Here is a 14,100-nt window from a genome sequence, read left to right on the forward strand (position 1 = left end):
TTTTGTGTTTATTTCCTGACACTTCATGTATCAGTTTTTGTAGACACTTTGTGTCGCTCGGTACTTCTCTGTCTTCCTGAAGAACTGATGTTAAGAGTGTCTCAGACCCTGCAGTTTAGTTTCAATGCTGTTGGTTGAGTTGTTGTTCAGCCCAGATCTTTGGCCATCTAGCATACACACTGGTCAGTTGGTGAACAGGTGAGCAGGTCAGTGATACTAACCACACCTCCACTAACCTGGGAACCAGAGGGAATGCTGCTGTAGCTTTGGATTTAACATCTCCACTTGGTAACTCCATTCACTTTATGGGTTGTAAAATAAGCATTTTAATGTGAAAAAGGGAACCTTGTCAGGGGATTTTAGGGACTACCAGCCTATCACAGATTTGCTGCCACACAACAGGCTAAAGTCAAAGCACATCAGAGTTCAGCTTTCTGTTATTCTTGGAGAAAATTCCATCAAGGCTGCTGTGCGTAGCCTCCATGCTACTGTCTTTAGCTCCCTCACTCGAGGGAGTTTCTTCTTTCTGTTTCTTCTATTCATCCTCATTTGACCTCTTTCTAATTTACCTTGAGCTGCCGCTGCGTCTTGCCCTCGTTACTCCTGCTTGTATACACAGTATATAGCAGTGGATGGTCCGTGGCAGTGGTCGTCTGCAGGATGAGCTGCACTGCAGCTGGTGTGCAAGATCACCAAACTGGCGAGCGTGAAACACCAATTAACCGTCGTTGGTGATGACCTCCGACAGTAAATCACATCCTGTCATAGGACTAATGGCCAGCGTGACCTTCAGTTGACCCGCAGTCGAACCTCAACCGCCCGGTGACCTTCAGAGCGGCTCGCCGCGACCTTAGAGCCGTTTGCCGCACGTGCGGACACAAAGCAGCGGCATATCTCCTCCTTTCATCTGACAATCTCTTTAAAAAGCCATCGACCCACCTTGCTGAACTTTACGACGCTCCACACACAAACACACTGGCACGCACTCACACACACACACACACACACACACACACACACACACACACACAAGAGCGCATGGCCGACCTCGACGAGCTTTTTAAAACACCATCAAGGCACCCGGCTTTACTTTACAACACCGTCTCATTTCATGTTTATACGATCCCAGCAGACACACAGACACAGACACACACACACACACGCACACACACGCGCACAATCACAACAAGTGTCGCTTTTACCTACTCAGCCGCGACATGATAAATATGTCACTTTGAGTCAAGGTCAAACACACCCTTCTGTCCACTTACCCTCTTACAAACACACACACACACACACACACACGCACACACACTGCAGACAGACATAAAGACATATTTGTCGTCTATCAACTTAATGCTTTCCAAGTTTGCGGAACAAATAAATTGTGTGGCGGCTGCCGCCGGTCTCCCAGCAGATGGAGGCTCGCACAGAGGCGATGAATGAGAGGAGCCGAGCCTGTTTAATAACATCATGATATGAGAAGGTGCACGTAATCCATTTTGCAGACCTTCCCCTCGGTGAAAACGTAGAGACCGCTTTGACAATATCCTTGAAAATAAAGTGTGAGAGGCAAGAAAATAAGTCCTGGGACTTGGTGTAAATTATTCTAATATGCAGCAATTAAATAAAATAATGGCAATTAAAGCTAAATGTATATATTTTCAATATCCTAGAAATATGCTGATGCATTTTTTTTTTATTTTTTTAAAGAACTTAAATGATTAAATGAATTTAGGCCTAGAAGAAATGAGAATCATTGGAATGAGCGGAGTTAATGATGCCTTGCATCATATTATCAAGGCTACTGTGTCTCCAGACTCCATCGAGGCACAGTGACCTGGGATCTCCTGGACTCCTGCAGCACTATTTGATGAAACGACACAACTGACAGAAAGTTAATATTGCTCATGGTGAGATTCACACACAGACGACCAGAAAGCGGTTCCAACACTTTTTTTTTTAACGTGTTCAAACGGAACCGTTGGATGTGCGCCTGCGTCTGAACCGCCGTATAGAAAGAGCTGACGGTGTTTGACCAGCGAGATGCAATGATAGATCCAGCCATGGGTTGGCGCTCTCTCAGCGGCCTGATGAGCCTCGGCTGCTCCTCTCCCTCAGGGTTCTGACTGCTGGGTCCAGTGCAACAGCCAGTGCAACAGCCAGCGTCCAGCGGCCGCTCTTTATCTGGAAAGTCACACTGAAACTAAACCCACTGTTAATGATTACATCCAACTCTGTCTCATGCTATATAATAATAATGGCCCTAATAATGGCCGGTCATCACGCTCCCTGCTGCCTTCAGCAATGACTGAACTATGCGGACTGAACTCAGACCAGCACAGAGTCAGTGTCAGTGTGTCAGAGGCTGTTTGTGGGTCTTGCAGGGCGTCAAGACTCCGTCTTCTGGAAAGTTTTGAAACACAAATCTCAAAAGGTGCTGGATGCTAAATTTGCAGCCGTGCAAAAACTTCCCAAAGTTCACATGCATGCGTTGAAGTGATGGTTATTTCCTCCTCTAGAATGCTCTCCTGCACATTCAACTCATAATTGCACAGTTACACAGTTATTATCTCAAAGCCTGGTGAACGTGCAGGACACAGCTTGTCCACCAGAGTGTTTTTCATTGTCAGCAATGCTGAGTTTTGAGGAAGAGAGATCTGCACCGTTCACATGTACCTCACCGCCACGCAGAGCTCTCAGAACAACGCGGACTGAGAATTAAAGGGAACATATTGACTCATATGACTATTAGGATCATGACGAATTGGTCCAAATTGTCAAACTGGCCCTTTCGTCCTCATTCGTCAGGAAACGAGCTGCTGCGAGCAAAGAGAAACTCCCTGCTCGCCTTCTCGCTCCACATCTTTTCACTCACCGCTTCTTCTTCTCCGCTGATAAACACTATGAAAATGATATTGTCGTTTGAACGACAGCCATTTTTCATCCGCGGCTCTAAACAGCTCCTCCTCCTCCTCCTCCTCTTTCTCCTCCTCCCCTCCAAAGTGTTTGTCTGCTGTCCCTCCATCTCCTCCTCCATCCCTCTTTTACCCCGCTAACACTTTCTCTCCCGCTTTTCCCCCTCTCGTCTCAGCCCTGGGAAAAAATTAATCACCTGTCTTCATGCGTGCGCGCCAGCGTGCGCCGTGCCCGTGTGTGTGTGTGTGTGTGTGTGTGTGTGTGTGTGTGTGTGTGTGGCCGGCGGAAAGCCTACAGAGGTTTTAAGCAGCTGATTTATTGCCGACTTAATTCACAGCGGCGTCCGATGATGATGAGAGGCCGCGGGAAAGTATGGTCGTCACCACCGTTGTTGAAGGGTGAAAGGGAGGGAGAGTAAACAGAGCAGCTCTCTGATGTAACCTGATAGAGTGGAAAGTGATGGAGAGGACGGAGGGGAGGATGCAGGAACGCAGGGAGGAAAAAGGGGGCGACTCTCTTGATCCAAACTGGGGGGGGGGGTTCTTGTGGAAGGTGTTGATGTGTGTGGACAGGGTTTATTGGAAGGATTCCGCCGGGCGCTCGCCGTCCTTTCTGCCAAAGGTGTCGCGGTGGAACAGGTCGTCTGGCAACCACTTTGAATATCTACCGCATAATGCTGCAGTGGGCAAACCGCTTGACTGGCGGGGCCACAGTGGGTTGTACAGTGTGACAGAGGCGGGCAGCGGAGCAGCAGCAGATGGATGGAGTGTTTTGGTGAGACACCTCATAGGAGGAAACAATCTATCATGGGATATGGAGAACAAATGTCAGTTGAAAATGAAGAAAAGCAAAGTTGCAACAAAATTAGTGTCAGTAGCTGCGTTCCCATGAGCACTAGAACTGCACAGAACCTGAATATGGCAATAAAAACTGGTGATGGAATCTTGGAAAAACCGCTTGAATATGGCTCAAAGGTTTTGATGCTCTCATGAAGGGGTTTTCCAGACATATCTGTATAGAGGAATATCACACCAGTGTCACAGAAACACTTTTTGGTGCGTTATGATTGGATGCGGGCGACACGGTGGCGCAGTGGCTAGCGCTGCCGCCTCACAGCAAGAAGGTCGTGGGTTCGATTCCGGGGCCCGGGCCTGGGACCTTTCTGTGTGGAGTTTGCATGTTCTCCCTGTGTCTGCGTGGGTTCTCTCCGGGTTCTCCGGCTTCCTCCCACACTCCAAAAACATGCATGTGAGGTCAATTGAACACTCTAAATTGTCCGTAGGTGTGCATGTGAGTGTGAATGGTTGTCTGTCTCTATGTGGCCCTGCGATGAACTGGCGACTTGTCCAGGGTGTCCCCTGCCTTCGCCCTAAGACAGCTGGGAGAGGCTCCAGCAGACCCCCGTGACCCTGAATAGGAATAAGCGGGTAAACAAACAAATGAAAACGGAATTCCCGTGAAATCCCGTCCCGAGAATTCCGGCTTATGCGCTTTGCACCATTCAGTGGAAACACCTGCAAATCGCAATTGTGCTTTGTCGAAATTTTAGAAATATCGCTTTTATTTTGCCCCCCCCCAAAAAAAACGGTATTTAGCTCTTTATTGAAAAGACTCTGAAAACACTGAAAAAGATGCAGCTTTTTTTTTTATGACTTACTGACTATTAATAGAGCGATGGCTCTGGTTGGTTACATCCATCATGTCTCACATCATGTCCCCTCCTCCCACTGTCTGTGTTGCCTTCAGGCTGCAAGCTCTGCGCAAAGAGAAGTCTCGGGACGCGGCGAGGTCGCGGCGGGGGAAGGAGAACTTTGAGTTCTACGAGCTGGCCAAGATGCTGCCGCTGCCGGGCGCCATCACCAGTCAGCTGGACAAGGCCTCCATCATCCGCCTCACCATCAGCTACCTGAAGATGAGGGACTTTGCCAACCAGGGGGACCCGCCGTGGAACCTGCGCATGGAAGGACCTCCGCCCAACACCTCCGTCAAAGGTAGGCGTGAACCGGACGGCCTCGCGCTGGGGGTTTGTTCAAAGCCACGCACACGTCTTCCGAGCTCAGATTAGAGCAGAAGGGTTTTTGTGAGGAACCTCTGAGCAAAGACTCCCCCGCTGCTCAGGTCCAATCCGTCTTACTTCTTCTGTAGAAGATAGAGTGAAAATGTCATTTTCCAAAACATGTTTTATTTGAATTTCTTCTACTTCAACTATCAATGAAAATGATGCAATAGAGTAAATTTACTCAATGTTTTTTGATTATTTTTTTTTCCACGAATCTGTAAATATCTGGATCTTTCTTTTTGTAGTTTACTGCAGCATCCATGCAGCTGCACTGTACAGTGGGCCTCCAGTCTTATCGCTCGTCGGTAGACGCGATTTCACCTTCTCGCTGGTCTCTCTAAGGCACGACTCATATTGCACACGTTGGCTGGACATAAATGGGAAGCAGCGACTTAAATGGCTATGAGAAAAATGAGACATCCACTGTGGTTAAAGTCACCTGTGTGTCGCACTCATCACTAACAGCTCTCTGCAGCTGAACTGCACTGAACTAGAGAGTCTGAGCAACTAAGCAGTCATTTTGCTTCAATGACGGACTCGGGTGACGATGACTAAAACCAATACACCATATTACGCAAATGTTACGCAAATTCCAAAGTGTTGCCACTGTTCTCAGGTCTCAGATCATGCATGGAGAGATGTGAGTGAAAGCTATTGAATAAGTCACACATTGTGCTTTGGTTTGAGGTGGTCAAAGGTCTGCCACCACTGTACACTAAAGCACAGTAGCAGCCTCTTGCGAGCCTCCGAGTCATGGGTCACCAACATGGCGCCCCCCCGAAGGACCACATTAGTAGCTCGCAGGCCTGTTCTAAAAATAGCTCAGCTCGTTGAGCTGCGTCTAAAATCAAACCTTGTTGGGTCACGGTTGATAATTATTGAGAACTCATTGATGTGATCCATGTCTTCACATGGATCACTGTCATTCATATTCATATTTAACTAAAGGCTAACTGAGAAAATATATATGTATATATATATATGTGTGTACTTTTACTTTCAATGGGCAAATCCAAACACTGACTGTGAGCAACACTCGGTGACAGTTGGGCCCTTTCAACTACTATCAAACAACACGGAGAAATGAAACACACACACACACACACACACACACACACACACGCACACGCACACGTATGCAGAAACACTGCTAACACGGGCAACTGACTGGCTTCTCGCTAAGTGATTTTCTGTGAAGGGAACATTAAGCTTTGATGAATTTCTGCCTGGAGTAGCAGAGTGTACACAGCACTTGTGAATCTAAGTGGAATTTGCCTTTGAAATGGGGCCCCTTTGTGCGACGCACTTAAGAGGAGGAGAGGAGCGTTGGCTTTTTAAAAGGGACGTTTGGGCTCGCAGGAATGACCCGCAGATGAAAGCAAATTGCCTGAAATGCCTGGTTGCGTGTGTGTGTGTGTGTGTGTGTGTGTGTGTGTGTGTGTGTGTGTGTGTGTGAGGCTGAGAGAAGCGGGACGGCGGCTAGTTTACCTGGATGCAGATGTGGCGCGACAAAAAAAATTGGAGTGTGTAGGAATGTGAAGGTGTAGAGGAAAAACTCCAGGAAGTGGGTTCCTCCTCCTCCTCAGCGGCCATGGCACCGCGTGTGTGTGTGTGTGTGTGTGTGTGTGTGTGTGTGTGTGCAAAATCTGACTACACAGCGACAACAGATGGCATCTTTGTCGTCCACGCTTTGAAGAGACGCATGCATTTTAATGAGCAGAAATGTACACCAGAGCGCGCACACACACACACACACACACACACACACACACACACACACACACACACACACACACACACACACACGCACGCACGTGCAATTCTATCGGCATTGTACCATCGTCAGTGCTTCACCTGAACTTTCCTGCCCAGTAATTGTCTGGACCAGGCAAACTATGGCCCGGGGGCCCGTATGCGGCCCGTTAAGCTTTTCAATCCGGTCTGCAAAACTTGAAGAAATGATATGAATTAGTCGTCAGTAAGTCATGAAACAGTTTTCAGAGTCATTTCAATAAAGAGCCAAAACTGAGGTTGTGTCTTCGAGTGTCTCTAAAGCAACAACGTGTTGCAAGCAAACAGCATTTTAACAGCCGCTGCAAACTGCTCTATTTTCTGCGGGAGGAAGTCACAAAGCGACTTTATTTGCCGATAAAAGACGTGGAACTGGTCGGACCTCCTCTCCAGCAGCCGGCTCTGTGTCTCCGCCGCCGTAAACCTGCGTCGGGAAGGTGTGTTTTTTTTACGGCCATCAGTCCCGGGCGGAAGTGGAGCCGACCCTTTAACTCCCAATTAATCAGCCGGGCCTTTTTATGTCAGCTTATAGCTGCCTTTACTAAAGTTATGTGAGTCATAAGGAGAACAGACACTGAAGGCATTGAGACAAAAATAAATGCGTGAAATCAACGACGACAACCTACTGGGTGATTAGGAGCAGCTGAATGGACTTCAGTCACTGCAACTCCAAACACAGACTCTGAACATCAAGCGTTCCAAGGATGGAAGAGCCTCATGTAGTTTGCCTTGATAATTGATTCCAGTTGATGGTGTGTAGTTATGACAATGACACAATTAAAGCAGATTTAAATGCTGCGCTTTGAGCACGGAATGATGTCCCCTGCTGTGAGGAGTGGACGGTTCCTCCCACACCAGCAGCAGGGAGCCCTGGGTTCTGCTCCTCAGCCGCTGAGGAACATCTCCATCCACCACTGCAGGAGCAAAGTCACACTGCTCTCACCTTGTGTGCAAAATCACACGCGGGTGTGCAACTTAATCACATTGTTCTGCCCATAGTGCAGGACGCACACTCTGTGACACAGTGCGTGCGTGTGTGTGTGTGTGTGTGTGTGTGTGTGTGTGTGTGTGGCCCATTCTCTCCCATATTGACTGACTCTAATGAATGAATATCCTCCTGCACCAGCCTGTGTCCATGTGACTCCTTTGTAATTGTTTTGTGTTACTGCTCCTGGTATTGTACTTTAGTGTGTGTCTGTGTGTGTGTGTGTGTGTGTGTGTGTGTGTGTGTGTGTGTGTGTGTGTGTGTGTGTACAGATTGCAAAGAGTTATTGATTTTGTTCATGTAATGAACGTGTGTGTGTGTGTGTGTCTGTGTGTGTGTGTGTGTGTGTGTGTGTGTGTGTTGATAGCTTCCCCTGGAAATTTTCTCATTTACTGTTTTTTTTCTCTCTCTCTCTCTCTCTCCCTCAGTCTCTCTCTCTCTCTCTCCATGTTGCTGTTTTCTTCTCTCTGTTCAACTCATCTTGTTCTCAGGTCGCTTCCCTCCCTCCGCTCTGCCTCCTTTCTTCCTGGAGGAGGGAGGGAAGTGACCTGAGAAACACGCAGGTCTGAACGTCTCAGCGAGCTGAAGGGTTTTAATCTCCTAATTGTGTCTCCCAGAGTTTAAACGCGTGTAAACTGTCAAAAAAAAAAAAAAAGATGGTTTTTCACTGTTGAAGCTCTTACGTGCAACATTTCCAATGGCTGTAAATGATATTAACTGTCTGGTGACGCCTCAATAGGCACAAACCTCGATCATCCATTCACAAGATGAAGGGAATTCCATGACGTGATGCGTTTCAAAACTGCACGAGAACAAGAACCTTCCCGCTGCAGCTCTCAATCACTGTGTCTCGCACAGTATCTATAAATAGATGTTGCGCTTCCTTCACTGTACTTAATATGAATCCAGTGAGTCAGTGTATCTGCAGAGACGAGGCTCGCAACCAGTCAGAGTTGCTTGTTGATTTGACCTCTACTCCGGTGACCTCTGCCGGCGTAGAGGTCAAAGGCAGCTGCACATGTGTAATTGTTGCCCGACGACACAAAGCAAAGGCTCAGTGAGGAGGTGCAGGTGCACGAATGCAACGCTCCTCTTTTTTTTTTTTTTTTTTTTTTTTTCAGAGATGAAGCTTTTAGGACCTCAAGGCTGTTGCTTCACTTTTACAAACCTGTCAGTGTGTGTGTGTGTGTGTGTGTGTGTGTGTGTGTGTGTGTGTGTGTACACCACCTCAAATGGTCTCCCCTCCTCCTCCTCCACTGTCCAGCATCCTCTTTTTTTTTTCCTCCCCCCAGACAGTTATTTCTCTTTTCTTTCTTCTCTTGTCCTCTCTCCTCCCTCTTCAACGTCTTTCTTTCAGTCTGCGTTTTGAATTTTGTCCTTTAATTTTGCTGCCACTCGCTGTTTGTCGGGCTCCCCATTTTTCTGCCAGACTTTCCTGCACCACCGTCTCCTCCAGTCTGCTCTTTCTAAAAGAGAAAATATATCAAAAAATAAAAATAAATAAATAAAAACCTTCACCGTATTTGTTGCGTTTTATCATCCTCCCTCAGCGCTGTGATAAAGTGCCGACCTGCTCGACAGCAGGATCAGCTGCAGCCTCCCCACCACCCCGAGTAGCAGCACAGGTGGTGGGAGACAATAGATGGATGGATGGAGGGATGGATTGATGGACAGATGGATGGAGGGATGGATGGAAGGACGGATGGAGGGATGGATGGATGGACAGATGGATGGAGGGATGGATGGAAGGATGGATGGAGGGATGGATGGATGGAGGGATGGATGGATGGATGGATGGAAGGACAGATGGATGGAGGGGTGGACGGACGGATGGATGGAGGGGTGGACGGACGGATGGATGGATGGATGGACGGGTGGATGGATTGATGGAGGGAGGGAGGGAAGGAGGGATGGATGGATCATCCTCTCCCTCTTCTCACTTTTCACCTAAATTCTCCAGCGTTCCCACTCTTTCTTCCAGCCCTCCCTCCTCTTCTCCTCTCCTCCTCTCAATCATCCTTTTCTTGCACTCCTCCTCCTCTTCCTGCTCCTCCTCCTCCTCCTCCTCCTCCCTCTCCTCCTCCTCGGCTGTTGACCTTTGCAGTAATTGACCCATCAGTTGCTCTTCCACAGTTTAGTGTTGGAGCTTTTGACTTCCTGTCACAGAGTCTCCACATCTGCTGCAGGACGCCACACAAACAACCATGACCTTTGGAGCATCCTGACACCCGGCCTCTGTGTGTCCGTGTGTGTGTGTCCGTGTGTGTGTGAAAGGGAGAGACCAACTTTTCACCATCTCAGTCTATGAGTCAATGTTGGAGTTTTGCCTGAAATGAAACACACAAAGACTCGTTTGGGTCTCTCTCTCTCTCTCTCTCTCTCTCTCTCTCTCTCTCTCTCTCTCTCTCTCTCTCTCACACACACACACACACCCTCGCTATGTGTATGTGTGTGTGTGTGCGCGCGCGCGTCTGGTGTTTGTGTGTGACACCCTCCGACCGACACCTGGCTATTCATTATGCATGCAGAGAGCAACAGACACCAAAATGCCACACTTCATGAGCCAGTCTACAATCAGCAGAGACACACACACACACACACACACACACACACACACACTGTGTGCAACACACAAGCCGACAACTTCCTGCTCACTCCACACATTCTTGCAGGTTTCCTACATACTTTATTCTCACAAATACACACATGTAAATATTAAGAACACACGTCTGCCTGCATAAATTGCAAAATGAGCACACACACACACACACACACACGCTCGCTCGCTCACACAGAGGTGCTACTTTACATTCTGAATAAATTTCTTCTCTCTTGGTTATTAAAATATAAATTATGGCATATTTTATAAGACCCACAAACCTATTTATGACTCAGTATAGAAGCTCATAAGGCAGAAGGTCGTGTTTTGTGTGCCTGTGTGTGTGTGTGTGCGTGTGTGTGAGAGTGCGTGTGCGTGTGACTGTGAGTGAGACTGTGTGCAAAGGCACAGAGTCATTGAATGGGTTTTAATGTGGCTTCTTTAACTGGAACATTATCAAAAATACAACAAAATAGTATTTGATGAATATTATGGAATACTGAGGGCTTCCAGTCTGTTTCTGCTTTCCCTGATGCCAGTACTTTTAATTTGTTCGGGACTTTTAGAGCCCACTATTATTAATAATTACAATCTGATAAAGTGCTTTGTAATTTTAAGAATCACGTAATTTCAGAAATACATGAAATTGATCAAAACAGCCAAAAAAAAAAAATAGGCTTTATAAAAACAAATGTTACATGATCAGAATTGTCAGAACAAGTGCTGTTTATTTATCTCTACTATGGTCAACAGTTTGGACGCACCCTTTTTCTTATTTATCTTGACTGCTTTCGACACTGTAGATACAAACTGAAGATATCAAATATATGATTGAGCTGTGTGGAATAACATGGCAAAGAGAAAAAAATATATTTTACACTTTTCGTTTTGCTGCTTGGAAATCAGTCAGAACGCCGAGCGTTTCTGCTCGGGAAACTGACTCCAAGGCTGCGGCCAAAGTTTGTTTTTCAATCCGATTCAATCAATCAGACGTCATGCTGGCCCGTTGACCGCCACAGAGGAATTCTTATACAAGAGGAAAAGAAATCAAGTCATTCTCTCAGTTCCTCTTATTTCCATCCAACGAGGTGAGAAGTTGCTGGATGTCTGAAGGACTGCAGGACACAGACGCCTCACTCTCAAGTCGTTCAGCTCCTGTCTTGGCTGTGTGTGTGTGTGTGTGTGTGTGTTCACACTCACTTACCTTTACATACAGCCGTGCCAAGACTTCATACAGAAAAAAAGCCCCTCCCTCCTGCTGAGCGGCGAGTGTAAGAGTTGAGAGGGAGAGAGCGAGAGAGAGAGAGCGAGAGAGAGAGAGAGAGAGAGAGAGAGAGAGAGAGAGAGAGAGAGAGCGAGAGAAGAGTGGAGAGGAAAGAAACAGCAGTGAAATGAAAGGGATAAAGAGGTGGTGGTGGGGGGGGGGGGGGGGATAAACGAGACAGTCAATTAGGGAGACAGGGGCTATCAGTGAGACTGTGTGGGGGTGGGGGGGGCGATGGTGTGGGTGGGGGGGGGTCTTGTCTCGTTATGATCCATCTCGTCTCTTTGTACCAGCTGACGGTTTTATGATGCGGCCTGCTGGCTGGGCTAATGGCTTCCTCCATTATGCTGAGGGAACACAGTGACCCCGACACCGGGATAAACACTGCGCGCACATCAAACCCCACCCCCACCCCCACCCGCAGCCTCTGATCCACCACTGTACACAGGGAGGAGGTGAGGGGACGGTCAGGTGCTGCCAGTTTCAACTGATGGGACTCAGATCTTCACTGAGAACACCACGCACCCATTAATAGCGGCCCTTTGAATTGTTCCAGTGCCCATCTTGTGTTGCACTGATGTAATGATTAATCAACTCTTTGATTGGTCACATTGAAGCAGTGTTGTAGTCAAGACGGCACCAACCGACACCAACTAGAGAGTATCGAGACCGAGACCACACCGAGACTGTGCTCAGGCTGCAGGCCAATCTGATTCCAATCAGATTCCTTCTCAAATCTGATTAGGGTTGACTGTCCACACTGTTTGTAGCCAGTGTCCAAATGGGAAATGGTTCTGGTCAGACTGGGCCACATTATTGAGCCATCTGTCAGGTTGCTGTAGCGACGAGGTGTTAGCGGAGGCGTGGTCCAGCGTAGCGTGTCGTGTGTGATGTCATATCACTGCGACAGCGGCACTTGTCTTGCTAGCTTGGATTGAATGGAGCTACTTTATCTCCCCACACACTGATGAGCCAATGAGCTTCCTCCTCTGTCCAGGGACTGACTGCTGGTCTCTGCTGCTTCTGTCTGCTCCGTGACGTTACAGCGCCGCACCTCCAATGGCGCCCTCTGGTGGACGTTCAAAACCCATCGCTGTGCTCGGAGCCGTTCGCACTGAGACGCATCGGTCCACAACCTCCCCAAGGTGGTTTTAATCCGTTTGGCAACAATCGGATTTCATGTGATTTGTGAGCGTTCAGACTACAAAACAGCCGTCCGCTTTCAATCTGGATGGGATAAGAATTGGATTTTGGCAGCCAGTCTGAACGCGGCCAGTAAAGCTTTCAGAAAACTTGGGTCAGACTCTAAACATCGGGCTATGATGCTACTAAGTCCGTGGTTCTAAGAAGTCTGTTTCAAAAGGTAACTGACGGGCCTCTGATGGCGCCTACAGAATCTGATGGGAATGTGGGATCCTTTAATTATTTCAGCTGACACCAATGAAAAGTTTAATCTCAGTAAACCAGCACATTATCTTACAAAGCAGATAATTCGGTATTAATTACTAATTAATATTGGGGATAAAATCCTTGAGATTCCTTTGGCAGCATCCGACTGATTAATTTTCCTTTCTCGCTCAAAGAAAGCAGCAGTGTCAGCCTCACTGTCATGCACAAGAGGCTAGAAGCAATTGTTAGCGCTTACGCTAATCCTTTTTATTTCATAATGCCGCTAATGAGAGATTTTCCCCAAAAATGTGGGATTTTTTTGTGGGAAACGGTGCAAAGGTTGAGCTGTGAAAGCAAACTGGTCTTGTGCTACCCCGGAGGATCCCAGTCCAGGACCTGGTCAACCTTTCAAACTTCTCATCAGTGGGTGATCAGTGGGTGTCTGTCTCGCTACATGTTCATGACAGTCCATGGAGAATGTATGTTTTTTTTTTTGTTGTTGAACTTTTCTATAACTAAAGTGCAGATGATTTTACATTTTGCCCATTTAAGGGGGATTTCTCATCCGGATCCATTTTGAACAGGCAATAAAGCGACTCTATTCTACCCCCCTCCACCCTGTCAACCCCTCCCCCGCTGCTAAACAACAACATGGCTCTGAAACCAGCAGCAGAGCCTCCATTATTTGGACGTCACGGTCACAACATCATCGTTATTGGCCTCCCTCAGATTCCCCTTCACTGTGGTGACTGTTTGTTTTGGTATTTCATTTGTATTTTCACAGCTCTGTGGCCCATGTGTATAAATCATTTACATTTAATACATTTGATGTCATGAACATTAGTTATTCATTTTAGCACAGTCATGAAAAGAGTCATGAAAAAAATAAAAGGAGCCGCTCGGGAGCCAAAAGAGCCACTGACTCTTTTTAGTGAGCCGGGCCAAAAGAACCGCTTCTGTAAAAGAGCCGGAATGCCCATCGTCACTACGACGGCCCGTCGCTAGCGCAGCGTCTCGTACCAAAGACCAAAGAAGAAGAAGAAGAAGGAACCTCTTCCTCCTGGCTAAACCCAACTCTTCAAATGCTGCTTGGT

At 47.4% G+C, this 14,100-nt stretch overlaps 1 protein-coding gene across 2 annotated transcripts in view; it reads left to right on the forward strand.

Annotated features, from left to right (window-relative positions):
- Positions 1-14,100, forward strand: part of npas3 (neuronal PAS domain protein 3) — a 240,477-nt gene that overhangs the window by 98,971 nt on the left and 127,406 nt on the right. For both annotated transcript variants that reach the window (XM_076027729.1, XM_076027730.1), the window contains exon 3: positions 4,666-4,910. In XM_076027729.1, coding sequence (XP_075883844.1) covers positions 4,666-4,910 — 245 coding nt within the window. The remainder of the gene's footprint in view (positions 1-4,665; positions 4,911-14,100) is intronic.

The sequence above is a fragment of the Nelusetta ayraudi genome, unplaced genomic scaffold (genome assembly GCF_046127955.1).
Source record: "Nelusetta ayraudi isolate G7.1 ecotype Tasmania unplaced genomic scaffold, CSIRO-AGI_Nayr_v1 ptg000021l, whole genome shotgun sequence".
NCBI classification, from domain to species: domain Eukaryota; kingdom Metazoa; phylum Chordata; class Actinopteri; order Tetraodontiformes; family Monacanthidae; genus Nelusetta; species Nelusetta ayraudi.